This window comes from Chelonia mydas, chromosome 3, assembly GCF_015237465.2.
Source record: "Chelonia mydas isolate rCheMyd1 chromosome 3, rCheMyd1.pri.v2, whole genome shotgun sequence".
Taxonomy (NCBI): domain Eukaryota; kingdom Metazoa; phylum Chordata; order Testudines; family Cheloniidae; genus Chelonia; species Chelonia mydas.
In genome coordinates, this window is record NC_057851.1 from 102,827,326 (window position 1) to 102,850,375 (window position 23,050).

Sequence of the window (23,050 nt, forward strand, 5' to 3'; positions counted from 1 at the left end):
CTTCCCTTCCTTTATCAGTCTTCCCTATTTTTATCCGTGTGTTTGTGTCTCCTCCTTCACTCTCCTCCATTTATCTCACCTTCTATCCTCTCTCCCAATTCTTCTTGCTTCTTTTTCTCTCACTTCACTTTTCCTATTTTTAAATCTTTTCCCTTTCTCTCCTTTCCTTTTTCCTTTATTCCGAGTCTTGTTTCTTTTCCTTCTCACTTTGTGCTCTTTTTATTTATTTCCTCTCTCCTCCCTACACCTTTATGTTCTCTGGTTGCTTTCCCCTTTCCTGCATCCTCTAGCTGGCCTCCTCTCACTACTCAACTCCCTGACCCCACCTGCTGAGCCACTTCACAGGGAAGCAGCAGAGTGAATTGAGAAGGAATCTAGTCAGCTTTATTTTCTGGCTTGTACCTGGAGTGGAGCAGCAGGTAGGGCCAGCAAAAGCAGAGTAGCAAGGGTCTCTTGTCAATTTCACTTTGCTGTTCACACATGAGGCGGTGCAACAAAGCAGGAGAAAAGTGCTATTACAGTGTGCCAGTCGGGCTTTGGTCGGGCTAGAGTTCACTTCATTACCCTTCACCAGTTCCTAAAAAAACCCCAACTCCCACAGAAGAGTAGCTGGAGACTAGGAAGAAAAGGAGGACTTGTGGCACCTTAGAGACTAACCAATTTATTTGAGCATAAGCTTTCGTGAGCTACAGCTCACTTCATCGGATGAAGGATTTTCAGCAAGGATGCACAGGGTCAACCTCCCCACATTGAAGTCCCAAAAGGAACTAAATAAATGAGTTTAATTAAATAACTTTATAAAATCTTATGATAAAGAAACAAATAATCTAATTTTTACAACATGACACGGCTATTTTATCATCCCACAGACATTACCTTCACAGTTATACATAAACATAAATAAAGAAAACAAATTCAAATCTGAACAGTTCAGTCCTCACAGAAATACAGTGAGAAGAAACTGAAAGTTCCCAAAAGCTTAGGTTTTGTTCACCTAAGTCTCAGTTAGAGTCTTTGATCACCAAGTCTATACAGTCTGCTGAGTCTAAAACAACATCTTCCCTCCACTTGCTTGCAGGAATCTTCAGCTGGAATCTAGGCAGACTCTTCCTCTGCTGAAATCACACTAGCCAGTCAGCTGACTGATTAGCCAATCATTCAGTTAAGTGTCTAGATTGAGCTTGAGTGTATAGATTAATTTAAGCATGTGAGTAGTCCCATTAAAATCAGGGCCTCAACCCCCAAGTAAGGCAGTCTGAGAGAGGCTTGAATGGATTCCTTTATTACTATTTTTACAATTTGAAATGCATGTTTAATATATTCTCTCGTGTTCAATTTCATTAAACTGGCTAGTGAGGTCTGGCTGATATACAAAACTCTTTCTAGCTGAACATAAAGACTTAATTAAAAACACTCAAAGAAAATTGGGGACTGACTCCTCAGGAAGCCTGTGAGGTTTGATTGGAGAACCTATCAAATTGATGTCCATAAACAGTAGGTGCAGAATAAGTTTATTTAATATTTTTCAATTTCTTCCCTGCTTATTTTAACCTTTGAAAAACTGCATAAAGGACCATATCCTTCTCACCTTGTTGACCGTTGGCTAGACTGTCACAGCTCTTACTTGGCTGCATAGGGATGTTAGGTCACCATACTTGGATTGTGAGTCTGCCTTCCGGGGTAGACCCGGATCTACACACCCAGTACTATGCAATGTGAGCAATTGGGCAGGGAGGGGGTGTGGAGTGGGAGGAGCCCTGGCTTTGCTTCCCCTTCCTCGCAGGCCAGAATAGTTGGCAGGATGCAGAGCAGGAGATATGCTACTCTATGAAAAGGGATAAATAACTTATTCCTCACCCAGTGGGCGTGAATTTTGACGCTCTGAGTCATAGCGCCATCCCTGGGCTGCACCTGGGAAGATGTTGCCCTTTACTGTGGGCAGAGTATAAAATTACATTCTAGCCCATAAGTAACCCCAAAGTTGCTGAGGCTCTGTCTACAATAGTCATTTTTCCATAAAACTTCCCCCCATAGCTATAGCCTGTGCAATTTGCCTGATGATTATAACAACGGAAGCACCAGTGCAGATGAGGTACGGAGCCATTGTTAGGGTTTTCACCACTGTGTTTGGCAGACCTGCTCTGAGCTCTCCAGGGATCTCCAGGAAGTGCTCTGAGGACCACCAGCATTTAAGAGCGAATTCTCTCTGGGCTATAGAGTACTAGAGGCTGGTTTAAAAATTCTACTAAATGGAGGTAATTCTCATTTAAATCCTAAAAGAAGATCATTCTCTATGAATATTTCCATTAGGTATTTCCATAAGGCTAGGAAAATCTATCAATGTTTTCTCTTTTTGGTATACACATCCTATGTCCCCTTTTAATTGCTTACCCACATTTCAGGTCTGGTATTGTGCCACTCTGTGATGGAGTAACTGTTGTATGTTTTTATATTAGTTGTATGTTACTTGGCTGCCATTGCATTTTGCTCCAGCCTTATCTGTGTGATAGTTTGTGTAATACATTCCATTTTAATGTATTTTTCAAACACTGTTTTATGCCCTGTTGAGCAGAAAGCACAAAAGGCGCATTTGTACAAGCACTCTGTGTTTGGAACTGCCATGGAAGTTAATGAGAATTCTGATTCAGGCCCGATTCCAGCAAAGCACTTAAGGACGTGCTTAACAACTGACTTCACTGCAACTCATGTGCTTAAAGTTAAGTATGTGCTTCAGTGCTTTGCTGGACTGGAGCCTCAGAGGCGTGTAGGTCTGGGCTGAGGAAGAGTTATGGTGAGTATACTGGTATGGGCATCCAACATTATTACAGCACAGAGCTTTGTGGATCAGTATTGTATGCACATGCAAACACTTCGGTGTGGTGCACTGTTTTACTACATGCTTGAATATAGCCTGATTCCATTACTACAGTGTCTTAATGATTCAGGATAGGCTTAGGGGGCATACATACAAAGCTTTTGGAATACTTTACCTGGAATGTGGCACGTGGGCTAAAAATGGGCACACAAAGGCACACCATGCAATCAACTTCACCTGGGCCTGTAGTACAGTCTCCTGTTCCTTCAACATTTTTGCCTGGAGCTTCCATTCTGCAGCTTGAGTCAGTAGCTGTGTTTAGAGAAACAGAGAGAAAATTGTTATATCTGTGCCTTAGCAATGATAAATCCTGGCATTCCAACTACTTTATATTAGTATCTTTGGAAATAGCTGATATAAATTCCATCCATGTGCTGCACAAAGAATCTATCTAGATTGGGGTCATTAGCATGAGTTTGAAAATTATGGGCTGGGGGGTTCAGTGAAAAAAAACCTGGGATTTCAAAAATAGTTGGAGTAGAAGCTCCTATATGTTGTATACAACATGGCCGTACAGCACCTAAGGAAATATACTTATATATACTTTACTCAGTCAGCTGGGTAAAATCTTAGCCCCACTGAAGTCAATGGCAAAACTCCCATTGACTTTAATGGAGACAGGATTTCAGTGTTTAGATAATTTTGGCTAGGATCCCAAGTTCTGACCAAGGTCAATTTAATAGGTGGTGATAGATACATATATAATCCAAGGGATCCTATGGAAGGCCACGCAGCATGAAGAGATGGTATGGATAACTCTTAGTTAGGTGGGCCCTAATTTCTGAGTCACTTTCTTGAGGAAGTATGTAAATAACATATGTGAAGAATACTTAATTATGTTAACATTTGCATACTGCGCTGGATTTTCAAGTCCAGGTCTCCCTTTTTGGCACCTACATGGTTGCTTCTTGAGGAATTACAGGTTGGTTGGGTCTAATGGTTTGAAACAAAACTTTGAAAAGCCTCAGGGCCATTTGGTGTCTAGGCCAGTCATTAATTCCCAAAACTGCCTGTGCTTTGATCTTTATTTCTTAAATGTTCATAAGGGTCACCTTGACAGACATCCTGGCTAGGATGATGAAGAGACCCAAGGTCAGACCCGTATATCCCCTGCTACAACAAAACAGAGTTAAAATGAGAGAGAAAAAGTAGTATTTTTGGACAATAATGAAATCCTTCCAACATATTATCACACTGCACTATTTCTGCAGCTTGTAAAATCCAGGAGTTAATAAACTTTTCTGTAACATAAGCAAACCACAGATTGGCTACACAGATTAATGTGCAGTATTAGGCAGCCCAAGATAATCTGCAAAAAACAAACTGGGAGAAACTGAATCATAAAAATTAGTATTTGTATTGATAAAATGTGAAGTGATAATAAGGGCGGACTCAACTCGGAGACCAATTCATAATAAAAATATCGAATGCAATATTTAGAAAAATTATGATGTGATTGTTTGGTATTTGTGTTATGGTAGAGGCACCAGTCAGGACCAGGCAGGCCCCATTGTGGTATGCATTATAAACACAGAGTAAGGGACAGTCCCTGCACCTAACAGTTTACAATCTGTTTTAAGGCAAGGTGTAACGAAGTATTATAGGCTAGATTTTCAAATCAGGCTCTCCTTTTTGCACCCACAGAATTGCAAATTCACGTAAACTAGATGTTCAAGTACCTGACTGTGCCTTCAGATCAAGCACTTAGAAGTCTAGTAGGCCTACACTGCACCCGCATTTAATTGCAGATCCAATAATACATGGCACATTGGGATGTCAAAGCAACACCCTCCAAATGTAGGACGGTGGAGAAAATCTACCTTAGGCCATTGAAGCCGTGTGCTAACACATCCTCAGGTTGTGCTAACAGTTAAAGAAGCACACGTAGTACTAAATGTTACATTTTTACTAGAGAATCACACTCTTCATTGCTTCTGTAGGCCAAGCTGTACAGCCCACGAGAGAGAGCAGTGTATGAAGGGGCTGCCTATGACATGTCAGCATCAGCAGGGGCCGCCAGGGCGATTCCGCCATCTGCAGCCCCAAGTGGGCACTTGGTGGGCCTGATTTTCCTCTCACAGCAGAAATCGGGCTTTTCCACTTTCACCAAGATGATTAGGGCTCTGCCCATTGATACCTAGAACTTCTGGGTATTTTAGAATTGATCGGACGCAGTGTTCAAAAGTTATTGTGTTACAGAGAAACTCCAGTGAGCTGAGCGTGGGGCCTTGCAGGCTCAGTCAATTAGACAATTCATTTTTATTAGGTGACTAACTTGTTTTCTCAATCGATACTTATATTAATCCTGGCCCTGCTGCCTGACCTCAATAGCGGGGCTGAGTGCTCTGGATCTTTGGGGGAAGTTAGAGGAGGAGGAATAGACTGGAGAAACCTGCTTCACGATCCTGCATGCAGTGCAGTGCCATGTTTGCTTGACGCACTGGCGCTTGGAATTTCAGGGTTTGTTTAATGTTCAGTGAGTAGGTTCCTAAGAAGCAAGAGCACATTTTAAAAATGTCTCTGCACAAATGTCCCTCCTTGTATGTTTTTGTAGATCCCGCAGCGCTCGCTGAGGGAGGTAAAGAGGTTTTGTGCTGGGGCAAGTAAACCATGTATGGTGTTGAAGTTAAGACAAAAAATACAATTAAAAGACTAATTGGATAACTATAAGAATAAAAACACTTTATTAAAAAACAGCTTGAAAAAGCTAAAAACTTAAGGCAAAACTGATGGGGAGAGCTCTGCAAAATGGTACATAGAGAGTTGTAAGACAGTTCTGTCCCTGAAAGACTTTTCCAGCAAGTGCTTTCTGTGATTGAAGTTTGCCCTTCTGTACTACTGAGCTCATCCTAAGAGGGCTGGATCATAAACGTCTTAATTACATATATTTTAATAGCATGGTGCCTTGAACTCAGTAGTGTGCAATATGATTCAGGTGGAGGACAAGTATAGTCCTGCAGTCTGGATACAAGACTGTGAATGATGAATTCCAGTGTACCAATCCTACTCTGACACTGACTCATCACATGGCTTGGGGCCACTCACTCATAGGCACCGGCTTCCTCTGGGCGGGTGTGTGTGTGTGTGTGTGTGTGCTCATACCCCCACTCCACCCCAGACCACACCCCCACCCCATCCCTTCCCCCAAACTCCCACCCCCGCCCACCTCTTTCCTGCCCAGTTCCGCCCCCTCCCGCCAGCGTGCCCCATCCCCACTCTTTCCCCTCCCTCCCAGAGTCCCAGCACACCACGAAACAGCTGATGGCGGTGGGCGGTAGGCACTGGGGGGAAGGGGAAGGCGCTGATTGGCGGGGCAGCAGGTGGACAGGAGGTGCTGGAGGGGGAGGGGAGAGCTGACTGCCCATGGGTGCTGTGATACAGGAGGGCCAGGGAGCAGTGGGACAGTGCTAGATATATAAGCTCAAGGCCAATTAAGGCATGGTTCCCTGTAGACTAGGGAAGGTGGCCGCAGGTTAATTGGAGCACCTGCAGTCAATTAAGGCCCTGTTAGGAACCTAATAAACCCCCCTGCATCTGGCAGACAGAGGAGGAGGAGGAAGGACTGGAGCCTGGAGGTGCGTTGAGAGATTTTGAAAACCTGAGAATTGGAGTAAGGGAGACCCTGCCCAGCAGGACAGGGAGACTCCCTTCTCCCCAGCATCTAAGGACCGAGGGTAACCCCACCTAAGGGGGACGAGGGTAAGAATCCCACAGGGGTTGAGAGGGGCTGGGACTCATAGCAAACCCAGACCCCTCCCCCGCTTCCCTCCTCTACCACCTTCCTGGGCTAGTAGCAGAGCCCTCGGCACCCAAGAGCAGGGCAAAGGTGGCATCTTAGCTCCCCGACAAGAAAAGCACAGGACCCACCAGACTAAAATCGGCCATCTTGCCACAGTGCTAAACACCTACTAATTTCTTTCCATGGGTACTCCAGCCCTGGAGTACCCATGGAGTCAGTGCCTATACAGTCACTTAACTTCTTTGACTGAGTTTGGGCTGTATTATTACCAAGTTGTAATAATCCATACTTGCCTACCTCAAAGGCAGGCTGCGAGCATTAATTCAGTTAATGTTCATAAAACTATTTAAGCATAAGTATGTATTATTATATGCCCATTCCCTTATGATTTTATAGCTAATTGAACCAGTTATTGAGCTTACTCTTTCATAGGTGCTAGTTGTTCCGGAGAATTGCAAAGAAAATTCCCCTCTCCAGAAAACCATGTACAAAGAATGTTGATTTTTCACTACTTCATGAAAAAATGGAAATAACAGAAATAGGTCCATATAGCCTGGCTAAAATACTTTTGGAGAAGGGTTTTGCAGACAGAGTCAGCAAAGGTGACAACTCTAGCCCCCACATTCTGAGAGGGACAGCACTTCTAGGGGTTCCACTTTCAGCACCTGTTGATTTGATTACTGGATGATACACTCGAAACTCCTTCATTGGCCTCTCTGTTCGCCACTGCCCGCACCTTCTACTGGAGACACCCTCTACTGGAGACACCCTCTACCAGCTGGGCCCAACTGGAATTCAGGCACATTCAGTGGGGTCATCAGAGCCCATGGGGAAATGTCATTGGCGGGCATTGATGGAGATTGGTGCTTTAGGACTGGTAGCATGATCTGGCCCCATGACTGATGAATTAGCCATGCACTAAGAAAAGGTGGCAATCTGGCAGTTCTGGAGGCTGCATTCCTGAATCTATAGTACAGTCACACCAAAGTTTCCCTCACACTGCCCTGTCACTGTCTCACAACTCAGACCTGTAGAGCCAATTATAGTGGTGAAACAGTATTCAGGGATGATTTGGGCCCATCTTTTATCTAACGACAGACAGACAAATGAGCAGACAGATTAGATAGATAAGTACGTATTCCTTTTCTCGTTCATGTCGCTCCTCTGCTTCTTTCATCATTTCCTGTGATTGCTCCAACTTGGCATCCACCAGTTTCTGTTGAAGTTCTCTGTGCTTAAATATTTTATCAAGTTGCTGCAAGAAAACAAACTCTGCTGTGTTGAAATTGCAGATGTAGTGAAAAAACAGACCTGCATGCTCACACATGTATGGCTGCCTACTAGAACAAGCATAAAGGCCAAAATATTGCAAATGGTTAGAGCCCTGCAAATCCATGGATATCTACTTTATACCTGCGGATGCAGTTGTATTGCTTACCATCTTTACAGATCACCTATTGAATGCAGATCCAATTTTTGTACCGAGAAGGGCTCTACAAATGGAAACCCCAAACATTCCCAGCCTATTGCAGTTATTAGAAAATGATAGGTCTTGTCATAAGAACAAATTGTACCAGAATTTACTCTAGAAGTGAAACCAAGTTTGTATTCGTCAGATTTATAATAACAAAAAAGTCCTGGGGACCTTTTCCAATACTGTGCATTAGAATGTACAATATCCACATATAAACTCATTAGTAGAATCAAAAAGATTAATCATATCTCAAATGATTGCTCATTAGATCATGAACATGCATAACACAGTTTATTGGTGCTGTTAACTGGTCAAGATTTTGACAGATGGAGCATATTAGAATCAAACATCAAAGTCAATTGATCCTATAAAGTGAAAACAGAGATTTTAGGCCCCAACCCTGCAAACAGCTCAGTGTGGGTGCAGGGGTTCATCGGGACAGAGCTCTAAACAGGATCGGGCCCTTTGGGCTTCAGTCTGCAAGGTGCTGAGCATTCTGGCCTGACATAACAAAGCACTTGAGGACATGCTTAAATTTAAGCATAGGAGCTGTCTTGCTGAGGCAATTGGACTACACACACATGTAAAGTTCAGCACATGCTTCAGTACTTTACTGGATCAGGCCAGAGTGCTCAGCACTTTGTGAGGTTGAGCCCTTATTGGCTATTGTTCCCTCCTGGTAATTACATGTGTTCTAGCTCAACCACATAACATTGGTTTGATGCAGAAATTAGTGGGTGAAATATACAGAAGGTCAGACTAGATAATCTCATGGTGCTTCTGGTCTTTGAATCGATGACTCTATAGCAGGCTCTCCCAAAAGAAATATCAGCAATGGCAATGACTCTTGCTGTGTTGAGTAAATCATTAGAGCTGGCTGGGAAGTTTCCAGTGTAACTTTTTTGTGTGGGGGAAAATGCTGATTTATGAAACCAAAACTGTCCAGAGGAAGGGTTGCTTTCAACCAATTGCTCGATTTGAAAAAATTTTGAGAAAAAACTTTTGAAATAGTCAAAACATTCTGTTTTGACATTTTCTAATAGAAAAATTTTGTTTTATGGTTTGAAATGACTTTACGTTTCAAAATTTTAGCTAATTTATTCTAAAAAAAGCTTAAGAATAAAAAGTCTAAATCAGAACAAAACATTTTGAAATTATGAATTGACATGATCCAAAAAATGTTTCAGATTGTTAGTTCATGAACGTTTTTAAAATTTTGATATTTTGTTCTGATTTGGGTTGGGAAAAAAATCTGAATTCTTAATCTCTTATGAGATGGGTCTATAAATCATGCCACATTTAGATAAAATTTCTTTTTATTTTGATAGAAACCATTAAAATGCATTTATAGTTCATTCAGGGGATGGTCTCATGTCTGATACGATAAGATTTTAAAATAATTAGATGGATGTGCTCAGTCCAAAGTGGGTCAGCCTCTGAGACTGGAAGTACACAGTACTTATGTCACTTTTCCTTCTGTTTTTAGTGCATATATTTGGACTGAGAACCACAATGAACATACTAATTAACAATAAAAAGTACCACAAAGTCATGAGTTGAGATATTTACTAAAGATGGGAAAAAAATCAGCATAGTTTGAAAATATAGGAGCTTTGTTGAAATTTTCTCAATAGCTCTGAGATTTACTGAAGGGATAATATGCTATCTATATATTTTTTTACTGCGGGTCTGCACACTAGAGTCTGTTCAGATGCCGAGCATACCTGGTTTACATTTTTTATTAATCTGCAGCTGCCAGAGAAAGGTTGAAACACTAACTTGCTTCTGATGAGGTCTAGATTAAACTGCAATGTGCTATTAAATCTTGACAATGTTATCCATGTTGCATTTCACGGAAAAGCCTCGTGAAGAACAAAAATGATTGCAAATTAAGAGGATGGAGTGGTGTCAATAAATCTAATCCTCATGCACTTCAAAACCTGCCTTTCCCTACCTCAAGGAGGCTGCATGCCTTAGTAGTCTCACCTCCTCTCTGAGTTCATACTGATCAATGATGCTTTTCAGTTTCTCGGCCAGCTCTGTGTTCTCCTGGCATAGTTTCATGTTCCTTTCACTTTGCTGCTCAATCTGAGTCTGGATATCACTCAGTGTGCCCTGGAAATGATTAGTGATCTCTTTTCTCTTCTCGTCTTCCTCCCGGGCCCGTTGAAGAGTTTCCTCCTGTTAAAAAGGTGGAGAATGTGATAATTTAAATGGGTAACACAACAGCCAGCTTTAAAAAAAAGAAAAGACTTGGACTCATATGAAGGTTATAATGTCTATTTAGAGCTCTGTCTTTCTTTTTTAAACCAGGTAATGAGTGTGACTATAAATACATAGACTGGATTAGGCAGTAGCCTTGAAAGAAAGGAGGAAAACAAGGACTTGCATTTATACAGATTGAGTTAAAGGGAACTCTCAAACCAGATCAGCTTGGGTATGAGAATGTTTATTCAAAATATAAATGTACCGATTCCCAATATTTCAGCACTACCTTTGCTATGAAGGAAGATATCTGGTCAAAAATGTTGCATCCAAACTGTTTTCTGACGGAAACTTGGGTTTTTGACAAAATGACCATGTTTGTTGGAAGGTGTTTGCTTTCTGTGGAAAGTTTCGGCTTTTAGTTGAAACCCCCCAAACTGAAAAGTTTTGGCCACGAACAAAAATGTTTGTTCAGCACCAGTAGAGGGGTTTCTCTCTCATAACCCAGCCTCTTCTGCTTCATCAAGCAGTAAACCAGACAGCTATACCGGGCTGTGTGTTGTACAGATACAGAAGTTTATTTGCCAACACAGAGCCAAATAATGGGAGTGTTGCCGGAGTAAGGATGGCCGGATTTGTTCCACGCTTATCAGTGAAACTCTATTTAGGATGTTTTTATGTATAAGTGAAAGTATCAGATGTCTGGATTCAGTGTTCTAGCATTGGGATGACCCAGTTTTTTATTTCTTAGTTATTTGCTTCTAAGGGTGTGTAATCCTGTTGTAACATTATTGGTAGCCACACCTAACATGTTACAACACATTAAGAAACCAACCTACAAATCGCATAGTGGCTTACTTTACAATCCCATAGCATAGTTCAGCTAGCATATTTATTTATACGAAATCCCTGATTACACTGGACAAGGATAATTTACTATAACCATGTGTGAATACAGCTGTAGCTGACTAGCACACTCTAATTTATATTATAGATGTTCCTCAAAGGCATAGATTTATCTCCTATTCTAGAAAAAAAAACGAGTGCGCAGTGGGTGCGTAACATTCTACACTTTCTACAAGGAACACATCTTAAAGATCTGATGAAGAACAACTACTGCTTCTATTGGAGGTCACTTTTCCTTGTGGTGGACTGGACATGGATGGAGATCACAGAGTCATGCAGTTTTCTGGAGGAGGGAAATTTGGGATAGCATTATTGTTTGTATTACAGTAGTAGTGCCTAGGGGCCACAGCTGAGATTGGGGCCCCATTGAACTAAGCGCTATATGTACACACAAACACACAAAGAAGAGCTTCCAACCAAAATAGACAAGACAAAGAGTGGGAGGAAAGCAATATTATAATCTCCATTTTACAGGTGGACAACTGAGCCATAGAGAGAGAAAGTGACCTGTCCAGCTCACTCAGGAAGCCTTTGGTAATGCTGGGAATTGAATACGTGTCTTTTAGATTCCTAGCACAGGGCCTGATCCTTAAGTCGAGCCTCCATAGATACTTCATTCTTTTAGAAGAGCAAAGTGCATTAATAAAATATCATTATCATTATTCTGAGCTCAGTAAAGTAATAAATATATCCAAATGAATATAAAGCAAAACATTTCCACATCTTGGAGATGAGCTACAATGAACCATTTTGTAGCAAGGTGACATAAAATAGCCAGAAAGTAGCAATTGTGCAAATGTTAAAACATACACAGTGATAACACTTTGGGTCTCATTTATTATTCACTTTGGAAGGAAGAATAATTACCTGAAGCACAACAAAAGAATTGCTGGTTAAGGTTTGTTAGAGTCATCATGCATTTTTGGTGTGGGGTGCATTGTTCAATTTGATCTCCTTCTCTCCCCCAAACAAAAGGCCAGACGGTGGCTTTGAGCTACTGACTGCCTGGTGGGGTTTTGGAACACTCTACAAGCAGCTGTGCAGAACTGGGAGTCCATAGAGTAGCTGGTCCAATCAGAATTTCTCATATTATGATTTTAGGTATCAGATAATGGTCACCATTTGAATTTCAAGTATTTTGAAATGAGGCTGCATCTAGCTGAAAGGAAAGCTGGTCTTGTAGTTAAGACACTGAACTGGTCTCAGGAAAACTGCATTCAACTCCTGAGTGATACTGTACATTGGTTTTCCCATCTATAAAATGGGTATGATAATAATACTTCCTTTGCCTGTCTAGGTTATAAACTCTTTCAGGCAGGGACTGTATCTTGCTATGTGTAAGTACAATAGCTAGCACAAAGGGGTTCTGATCTCAGAGGCCTCTAGACACTACTGTAGGAGGAATGCTGACTGACTTGTCAAGAATTCCTTCCCAGAGTGTACCAGGAAGCAGTAGCTTTAGCTCCCTAGGAAAGGGAGTAGCATGTACTGCACCTACACTGGGCCAGTGGAGAGGCAATGGCTCTCTAGATCTAGCTTAGCAATGTTTCTTCTCTCCACACCAGTTGTGCTGCCCCCTGAGCAGGGTCACACGGAAGGGGGAAGGCTGTTGCCCCCACATTGGGGCAGCCATCACCTGGCTCAAAGTAAACTTCCCTATTTGTGTTACTGTGTAATTGTTCACCTCAAGTACATCCAAAATCTTCAGTCATTCCTATCCCTATTAATCTGTGAGCATTCCCTCTACTGCCTGTTGCTCTTGGTTTCTCAGGCTTGTTTCTGTACAGCAAGATCATTTAAGTTTTCTTCATAATACTAAAGGTTAAGAGTCAGATCTGCTCTTGCTTACAGCTGTTAAAGCTGGAGTAGCTCCACAAATCCAATGCTCTGGATTCACACTGCTGTCACAGAGCAGAATCTCTTCCTGTAGGATTTCTTTTCAGCATGTTCGAAGCATTCAGAACATGCAAATCATATTTCCTTCATTAATTAGTGAAATCTACACTCACTTCTCTAACAGTTGTAAATTATGGTTTGGAGTTTTAACACAAATAAATATGCTGCATCTCCTCTATGCTTACAGGTGGATGAGCTTCCAGAAACTAAAATTCATTTTTAAGATATCCCCTTGATCCAGTTCTACTCTCTCCTCCACCTTGCTCTCTTTTCTTAATTTCCATATTGGAGGTATATCCATACCTCATATGCCAATATGATACTGATATAGCCTTCCTATGTTTCACTGTTAAAAGTGCAATAATAAATTTAATAAAATCTCATAACATCTGAAAGAAGATACTGTTATGAAGTGGGTGAAAACTTGTTATGTGTTGGGTTAAAATGCCATTGAGGGTGATAGGTGTCAACTCACCCTTCAGTTAACTTAACTATAAACATAAGCCTCACCTAAGACAACAGGAGTGTGTGAACCCACTCAGGAGCTTTTGGGCTGCGTATTGTTTTGGGGAGGGCTGTGTGGGACTGTGAGAGAACATTCAGATACTGCTGAGGTCACAAAGAAGAAGAGAGAGGCAGAGGAAAAATGGTAAGAAAAACCAAGCAGGAGCCTGTAAGCACAGTGGTGTGATTCTGGAGTGGGAAAAGCTAGAGAGTTTTTAGGTCTGGTGTTGGCCAAAGAGGTCTGGGGGGCTGGTAAGCTAAGGACCTGCTCCCTTTTGTTCTTGGTTCCTTCTGTGGTCAGGGACACAGGACTTGGTGCATTCTTTGTAAATAAACAAGGCTGCATCAAAGAAATACCTGGCTGCCACCAATTTCTCCTTCCACCTCAAACTCCCACATAGCCTTGAACTTTGACTAGCTACTTGGGTCAAAAAGGGGCAATGCTACTTTATGTGTAGGCTGAATCATTTTAATGAGCGATATTTTATGAATAAAAGACCTCATAGAATTAAGATTATCCAGGCTTGATTTGGATCTTGTAAATCAAGAATACTGTAATTCCACTGAAGTCACACCTGAGTGAAAGGAGTGCAGGTGAGATCAGTTTACTACTCCCTGATTAGGTTGATGATCCTGTGATTCTGAGGCAGTGCAGTCTGACTCACAAACTGCTTCGGTCATGCCCAGAATCAGAACTGGTGACTGGCTGGTGTTTATGTAAGAGTCTTTCACTCTTAACTGTCCATGAGCAAGAAGCACAAGGGACATGAGATATTTATGTCATTAAACAGCCACCAGACTGTCAGCTAATTTTCAGAACAATAACACAACACAGAGAAATGTGTCACTGAGGGTATTAGCTGACTTCTGTAAAAGACAGTGGAATATACAGTATAACAATGAGAATAAATTCTGTTATTTTTAGGAACATGTATTTTGCTTTTCTTGAGGGAGAATTAAAAATCTGTTTTCTGCTGTCAAGTGTAGTTGCAGGGAAATCATTTGCATGGTTGGTTTGTAAATGCATAAAGATTTGAGGTTACTGATATTAACCAGAAAAAGAACCAAGACAAACTCTCCTTTCTGTTGTGTATTTCTTGTTTGTAGTACAATTCTATATTGCATATTCTGTAGCACTTCAGTGCATGTCAGTGGGAATTCCACACACTGAACGAGTGCAGACTATACACATGATATTCACATGACATGATGTGCATATAATATGCCATGGCAAGTGAGAGGAGATTCATAATGTGGATAGGAGAGGTAAGTTTTGAGCTTTGTAACTTAAGTGACACGATCAGCTGCTTTCTATAGTTTCTTTTCCCCATGATTTATAATATAAGCAGATTTGCCAACCCCAAGTGTTCAAAAATTATGTGCCAGGCTCTCCTTCCCCTCCCCCCACCAATAATTAAATTGGGTTAAAACCATGGTTAAAATAATATACTTTGGATTCTTTTTATTTGCTTTCTGGTTTTTTAGCCTCTCTCTCTCTCTCTCTCTCTGAAACCCCAAGGGCTAGAAATGTAGCTTTACTTTTTTTCCCCACGTAATCACATGACTCCAGAATGTGGGCCTTTTAAAAATCCACTAAATACAAGAATCATGTTAAATTTGTGAGAGTTGGCAACTGACTTTCTTCATTATGAATTTAATTCTTATCCATTTTGGAGACACTGATATTTTTTCCTATAGGCTTATTTTATTTTACTTGCTTGTAATGTCTGCACAAGGCTGGAGTAGGCTTAGTGCTTCTGTGTTTTACAGAAAGGTCTATAGCATCTTTATGTCCACACTATGAAATTAGGTCAATTTTATAGAAGTAGATTTTTAGAAATCGATTTTATACAGTCGATTGTGTATGCCCACACAAAGCGCATTAAGTCGGCGGAGTGTGTCCCCACTACCGTGGCTAGCATCGACCTATGGAGTGGTGCACTGTCTCTGCCGCCCATTGGAATTCTGGGTTAAGCTCCCACTGCCTGATGGGGCAAAAACATTGTCGCGGGTGGTTTTGGGTACATGTCGCCAGTGGCCCCTCCCTCCATGAAAGCAATGGCAGACAATCGTTTCATGCCTTTTTTCCACGCAGACGCCATACCACGGCAAGCGTGCAGCCCGCTCAGCTCAGCTCACCGACACCGCTGCTGTTGTGTCCTAGGTGCTGCTGGCAGCAGACGGTGCACTAGGACTGCTAACCGTCGTCATCCACCGCTTCCACTGCAACTCTGCTCTGCTGCTATTGTCTCAATAGCGAATTTCTCCATGTTGTCTTCATGGGCTCCCAGGTAAGTGTGTTCTTCCTCAGGAAATGTGCGCAGTGCTAACCGTCATCCTCCACCACTTCCGTGGCAACTCTGCTCTCTTGCTCTCATGAATCCACCTTGCAGGTGCTCTCATCATTTTCTATAAATATCTATTCTCGTGGCATCCGTTGTCAGCCACCGCTTCCGCTGCAACTCTGTTCTCCTGCAGACGCCATACCACGGCAAGCTTGGAGCCCGCTTAGATCACCGGGGCAGTTATGAGCATTGTAAACACCTTGCGCATTATTCTGCAGTATGTGCAGAACCAGAACCTGCAAAAGCAGGCGAGGAGGCGATGGCAGCGCGATGACGAGATTGATGAGGACATGGACACAGACTTCTCTCAAAGCACAGGCCCTGGTAATGCGGGCATCATGGTGCTAATGGGCCAGGCTCATGCCGTGGCACGGCAGTTCTGGGCCTGGGAAACAAGCATAGACTGGTGGGACCGCATAGTGTTGCAGGTCTGGGATGATTCCCTGTGACTGCGAAATTTTAGCATGTGTATGGGCACTTTCATGGAACTTTGTGATTTGCTTTCCCCTGCCCTGAAGCGCAGGAATACCAAGATGAGAGCAGCCCTCACAGTTCACAAGCGAGTGTCGATAGCCCTGTGGAAGCTTGCAACGCCAGACAGCTACCGGTCAGTTGGGAATCAATTTGGAGTGGGCAAATCTACTGTGGGGGCTGCTGTGATGCAAGTAGCCAACACAATCAAAGATCTGCTGATATCAAGGGTAGTGAGTCTGGGAAATGTGCAGGTCATAGTGGATGACTTTGCTGCAATGGGATTCCCTAACTGTGGTGGGGCTATAGACGGAACCCATATCCCTATCTTGGCACCTGAGCACCAAGCCAGCAAGTACATAAACCGCAAGGGGTACTTTTCAATGGTGCTGCAAGCACTGGTGGATCACAAGGGACGTTTCACTGACATCAACGTGGGATGGCCGGGAAAGGTACCTGAAAGGTTCAGTAACTCTGGTCTGTTTGAACAGCTGCAGGAAGGGACTTACTTCTAAGACCAGAAAATAACTGTTGGGGATGTTGAAATGCCTATAGTTATCCTTGGGGACCCAGCCTACCCCTTAATGCCATGGCTCATGAAGCCATACACAAGCACCCTGGACAGTAGTAAGGAGCTGTTCAACTATAGGCTGAGCAAGTGCAGAATGGTGGTATGATGTGCATTTGGACATTTAAAAGCTCGCTGGTGCGGTTTACTGACTCGATTAGACCTCAGCGAAACCAATATTCCCATTGTTATTGCTGCTTGCTGTGTGCTCTACAATATCTGTGAGAGTAAGGGGGAGACGTTTATGGCGGGGTGGGAGGTTGAGGCAAATTGCCTGGCCACTGATTACATGCAGCCAGACACCAGGGCGGTTAGAAGAGCACAGCAGGGTGCACTGCACATCAGAAAAACTTTGAAAACCAGTTTCATGACTGGCCAGGCTACGGTGTGACAGTTGTGTTTGTTTATCCTTGATGAAAACCCGCCCCCTTGGTTCACTCTACTTCCCTGTAAGTCAACCACCCTCCCCCCTTCGATCACCACTTGCAGAGGCAATAAAGTCATTGTTGCTTCACATTCATGCATTCTTTATTAATTCATCACACAAATAGGGAGATAACTGCCAAGGTAGTCCGGGAAGGGTAGGGGAGGACGGAAGCTCCGGGTGGGGTGGTGGATGAGGGGAGGAGGGAAGGACAAGACCACACTGCACTTCAAAACTTATTGAATGCCAGCCTTCTGTTGCTTGGGCAGTCTTCTGGGGTGGAGTGGTTGGGTGCTCGGAGGACCCCTCGCCACCCCACATTCTTGGACGTCTGGGTGAGGAGGCTATGGAACTTGGGGAGGAGGGAGGGCAGTTACAGAGGGGCTGTAGCAGCAGTCTGTGCTCCTGCTGCCTTTCCTGCAGCTCCACCAGACACCGGAGCGTATCAGTTTGATCCCCCAGTAGTCTCAGCATTGCATCCTGCCTCCTCTCATCGTGCTACCGCCATCTCTCATCTTGCTCCCGTCACCTCTCATCTCGCTCGTCCCTCCTGTCCTTGCGTTCATTTTCTGCTTTCCTGGACTCTGACATTGTTTGCCTCCACGCATTCTGCTGGGCTCTTTCAGTGTGGGAGGACTGCATGAGCTCAGAGAACATTTCATCACGAATGCTTTTTTTCTGCCTTCTTATCTGTGTTAGCCTCTGGGATGGAGATGATAGGGGGAGCATTGAAATATTTGCAGCTGCAGGAGGAAAAAAAGGGAGAGTAGTATTTAAAAAGACACATTTTAGAGAAAAATGGGTAGACTCTTTCACAGTGAACCAAGCTGTTAACATTATGTAGCACATGTGCTTTCGGTACATGGTCACATTTTGCCTCTTATATTGAGGGCCTGCCGGTTTGGTGTGAGAGATCACACATGCAGGGCTGGGCAACAGAATTCGGCTTGCAGGCAGCCATGGTAAGTCACAGTTTTTCAGCTTCTTCAACCTTCATAACATGTGGGAATGGTTTCAGATAGCAGCGCCCTCCTTTCCCATACCAAGCACCCATTGGGTTGGCCATTTAAAAGGAGGGCTGCGGTTTTCAGGTTAACGTGCAGCACAAACCCAACTAAACCCCCCTCCCCACCCAATTCTCTGGGATGATCACTCTCCTGAGGATAACACAGAGAGATAAAGAAGGGATGTTCCTTGAATGCCAGCAAACACCAGGACCATACGCTGCCAGGCTTTGTGATGCAATGATTCCAGACTACGTGCTACTGGCCTGGCGTGGTAAAGTGTTCTACCATGGAGGACGGAATAAGGCTGCCCTCCCCAGAAACCTTTTGCAAAGGCTTTGGGAGTATCTCCAGGAGAGCTTCATGGAGATGTCCCTGGAGGATTTCCACTCCATCCCCAGACATGTTAACAGACTTTTCTAGTAGCTGTACTGGTCACGAATGCATCCCAAGTCTTCAGGGCAAATTAATCATTAAACATGCTTGCTTTTAAACCATGTATTATATTTACAAAGGTACACTCACCAGAGGTGCCTTCACCGGCTTCATGGTCCGGGAGCCCGTCTTGGGAGGGTTGGGAGGGTATTGGCTCCAGGGTTATAAACAGTTCCTGGCTGTCGGAGAGAACGGTTTCTCTGCTTGCCTGCTGTGCGCTATCCTCCTCCTCCTCATCTTCCTTGTCCCCAAAATCCTCATCCCTATTGCAGGAGACTCCCCCCTTTCAGGTGTCCACAGACACGGGTGGGGTAGTGGGAGCCCCCCCCCCCAGAATTGCATGCAGCTCATCATAGAAGTGTCATGTCTGGGGCTCTGACCTGGAGCGGCCATTTTCCTCTTTGGTTTTTTGGTAGGCTTGCCTGAGCTCCTTAATTTTCATATGGCACTGCTGCGGGTCCCTGTTGTAGCCTCTGTCCATCATGCCCTTAGAGATTTTTGCAAATATTTTGGCATTTCATCTTTTGGAACGGAGTTCTGATAGCACGGATTCATTTCCCCTTACAGCAATCAGATCCAGTACCTCCCATTCAGTCCATGCTGGAGCTCTTTTGCGATTCTGGGACTGCATGGTCACCTGTGTTGATGAGCTCACCACGCTGGCCAAACAAGAAATGAAATTCAAAAGTTCCTGGGGCTTTTCCTGTATACCTGGCTAGTGCATCTGAGTTGAAAGTGCTGTCCAGAGCGGTCACAATGGAGCACTCTGGGATAGCTCCCGGAGGCCAATACCATCGAATTGCATCCACACTACCCCAAATTCGACCTGGCACTGTCGATTTCAGCGCTAATCCCCTCGTTGGGGAGGAGTACAGAAATCAATTTTAAGAGCCCTTTAAGTCGACAAAAATGGCTTCGTCGTGTGGATGGGTGCAGGTTAAATCGATCTAATGCTGCCAAATTTGACCTAAACTTGTAGTGGAGACCAGGGCTAAGAAAGTAGTGGCCAAATTTTAAACTTCTGTCCTCTTTAGGGGACAGGCTTACACTCAATTCTTGCTATGGGTGTAATTGTGTTTTGTGTGTTCACATGGCAAGTACTAAAGCCAATGGAAGCCAGACAGAATTTGGCTTTATAATAATAGCCAAAAGTTTGCCTGGCTGGTCACCCAGTTCCAAAGTAAAATGGTTTAAAAGGTGACAGATATTGGAGATAGTCTCGCTAGGTTCAAAGGTAAAAGGCTCTATGAACTACTTATGCCCCATGCAAAAATAGGGAGCAAACTTTGTTACCCTAGTCATAGTGAGATCAAGAAGTATCTGACTACTGAGATGTCATTTATGATATTCAACAATGCAACCAGTTCCATATCTACTCTCACCATACTATTAGGTCTGCTCTACACACAAAGTTGCTCTGGTTTAACTAAAGGTGGGTTTTAAAAAAAATACTTAGGGTTTCCACTGGTTTAACTATGAGTGGACATACTTTAGTCACTTTAAAACTGCCTGATATTGGTTTAAGATAAAATGATCAGAAGAGATTTTTTATGTAATAACAATAATACTATTTATTATTTATAGGTATTCACAAACAACTAGCAGAAAAATTAGCAACAGAGCCTTTTTAATAGAAAATAAGATATTTAAAGAAACATGGTTGTTGTAGATTTCACGTCTAAGTGGCATATGTGAAAAGTGGGAATTTTAGTAATATTTTTATGATTCCCGTGTGTCTGAGATTCCCTCCATGCTTTGCCTTGCTATGCACAGAGTATAAAGGGCCAAAATGTTACTGTTGGGGCAAAGTAAGAGATATGAAGTATTTGTGTAACTAAACTGTCTCTGGTGGTATGGATAGGTCATGAAAGGACTGGCTGAAAAGCATATCAATTGAGAACCTGGAAAGACTGGGACATTGGCCAGGACATTCATAGCAATCAGCAATCAAGAGGAAGAAAATTTCCTCCCCACCTCTCAGAAGGAAGGCAGAGCAAAGGCACCAGCTGGAGGACAAAAGGAAAAGCTGGCTGAGAACTGGCCTCTGGAGAGAGACACTCAAACACCGGGAACTAAGGACAAAGGGATGGAAATGGAGAGAGAGCCTAGCTGGCTGAAGGGAACCCCGGCCTGGCATTGGCCAGGCTGAATTCTCTTAACCTTTGCCTCTCTGTGCTAACCTAAGGACTTTCAGATTCTGTACGCTAGGTGACTAATAAATTGTTAACTTGTTTGAAAAAGCTGCTTGGTGTCACTACAGATACTCACTGAGAACACTGAGCCCTGATGGGGCATAGTCCAAGTCTCCCACAGGAGTCTGGTTTGGCTGGACTCACTGCAGGAAGCCATGGATTGCTGGTGCCTGAAGGCCTAGTTTATGAGTCCTGGAGGCATGGGTCTTCCCCTATGGAACTGTGTGGATCCTTGGGGACGAGCACACTAAAGGGGTCACTCCCAAGGGACTGGTTACAGGCTGGGGCATAGACCAGACCCTATGAATCCATGACAACCTAATACACCAAAGAAGTTACAGACACACTTTGAATCTGAGCCCATTGACACACATTAAAATTTCTCTCTCACACAGATACTGTAACTTCAGACAGTTTTTACAGACTAGGTCAACATCCTTCTCATCCTCAAGGCAAATCAGACTGACTTTTTGGCTTGGTTCATCCTCAATGGTCATTTCAAAATACCCTAGCACCCAAATTATATCAAAATACCCAATAGCTCCTTGTGAGTCTCCTGCAGCAAATCACTAGTGCTTATTTTGTTATGGAAACACATATGTAATATATAAAACATACTGAGTCTAAGGGTATGTCTACATTGCAATCAGAGCTGTGACTACAACACATGTAGAAATACCTGAGCTAGCTTTGATCTAGTTAGCTTGAATAACAATAGCAGTGATGCCGTGGCAGAATGTGTAGAGAAATGCTAAACTGTATTATGCTGTTTAGTCACTAAGTGGTGCAATGTGTAATATACCTTATCTGAGCATATACCTCAATGGCTATACCTGTCAGTGCATTAAAGTGTGTCTTAAAGAGAACACATCTCTGTCATGGTGCGCACCACTCACAGCCAGACTGGTGAGTGGTACTCTGGGGATTAACTCAAGGCTGATGCTCCCTGCCTGCAGTTTGCACACCGTCACTCTGTCTCTGCTGTCCGCCTGCAGCCCCCCTCACAGCCTCAGGACCTGTAATGTCCTTTTTGTGGCTTGGCCCTCCAGCTGTTTCACAGTCCATGTTCACCCCTTCCAGGGGAGGTTTAGCTCCTCAATAGTCCTAGGCAGTCTTCCCACTCATTGCCTTGGTGCTACTTGCCCAATGGCTGGTAGGTGAACCTGGGCCCACCCTCTTCTCTGGGTTCCAGCCAGGGGCCCTCAGCTCAGCAGTTCAGGCCTCCTCTCTCTGGCATCACTGTTCTATCTCTGGGTTACTTCCTACTACTGGTTCCCCATTTCTTCCTGGGCCTACCAGTTCCCCGAAGCCTTTCTCCCAGGTAGTAACTGCAGTCTCCACTCACTCTTCCCTTTCTCCTAGGAGTGTCTACCTTTTCCCAGCTACCCCTTCTTCTTTCAGCTCCTGGGCTTTATAGGCCATGCTTAATCCTGCCCAGCTGAGCTTCCTTAATCAGCTACCTAATGGGTTAATTGGCCCATCTGGCCTGCATTAAACTCTGCAAGGTAAGTGTGGGATAGTCATCCCACCACAATCTCTCTGTATCTCTCTCTGTGGTGGAAGCTCTGTAACTAGTCCATATGTGGTACATGACAAGATGTCAGCAGTAAAGGCAACCTAACTGCAGAGGAGAACAGAAACAGAAGGAAAGCAGTAACAAAAGTTGCACATTGAAAAAAAGCAACAACGTTTTCAGGATCTATTTTATCAGCATGCCACTCTTTAGGGCCCCAGAGAACTTCAGCTTTGACACACCTTAAGAATGGAGAGACTGGAAGCAATATTTTTGCAAGATTTCACAATGTAACCAAACTCCATAAGGAAACTGGAGATATCCAGGTATGCTCTTTAATTTATGCGATGGGAAAGTACCCAGAGCATATCTTTAAGTATTTTACCTTTACTAAAGGGAGTCACAGAGATGACTGTGAAAGGTTTCTGGCTATGTTTGATGAATACTTTATACCTCATAGAAATGTGATTTATGAAAGGGCATGTTTTCACCAAAGAAT

At 43.4% G+C, this 23,050-nt stretch overlaps 1 protein-coding gene across 1 annotated transcript in view; it reads right to left on the reverse strand.

Annotated features, from left to right (window-relative positions):
- The window catches only part of TXLNB (taxilin beta), a 63,947-nt gene that overhangs the window by 12,969 nt on the left and 27,928 nt on the right, over positions 1–23,050 (reverse strand). Inside the window, exons 5-7 of the mRNA XM_007058084.4 lie at positions 10,075–10,269; positions 7,750–7,869; positions 3,053–3,127 (exon numbers count right to left, since the gene is read on the reverse strand). Coding sequence (XP_007058146.2) covers positions 3,053–3,127; positions 7,750–7,869; positions 10,075–10,269 — 390 coding nt within the window. The remainder of the gene's footprint in view (positions 1–3,052; positions 3,128–7,749; positions 7,870–10,074; positions 10,270–23,050) is intronic.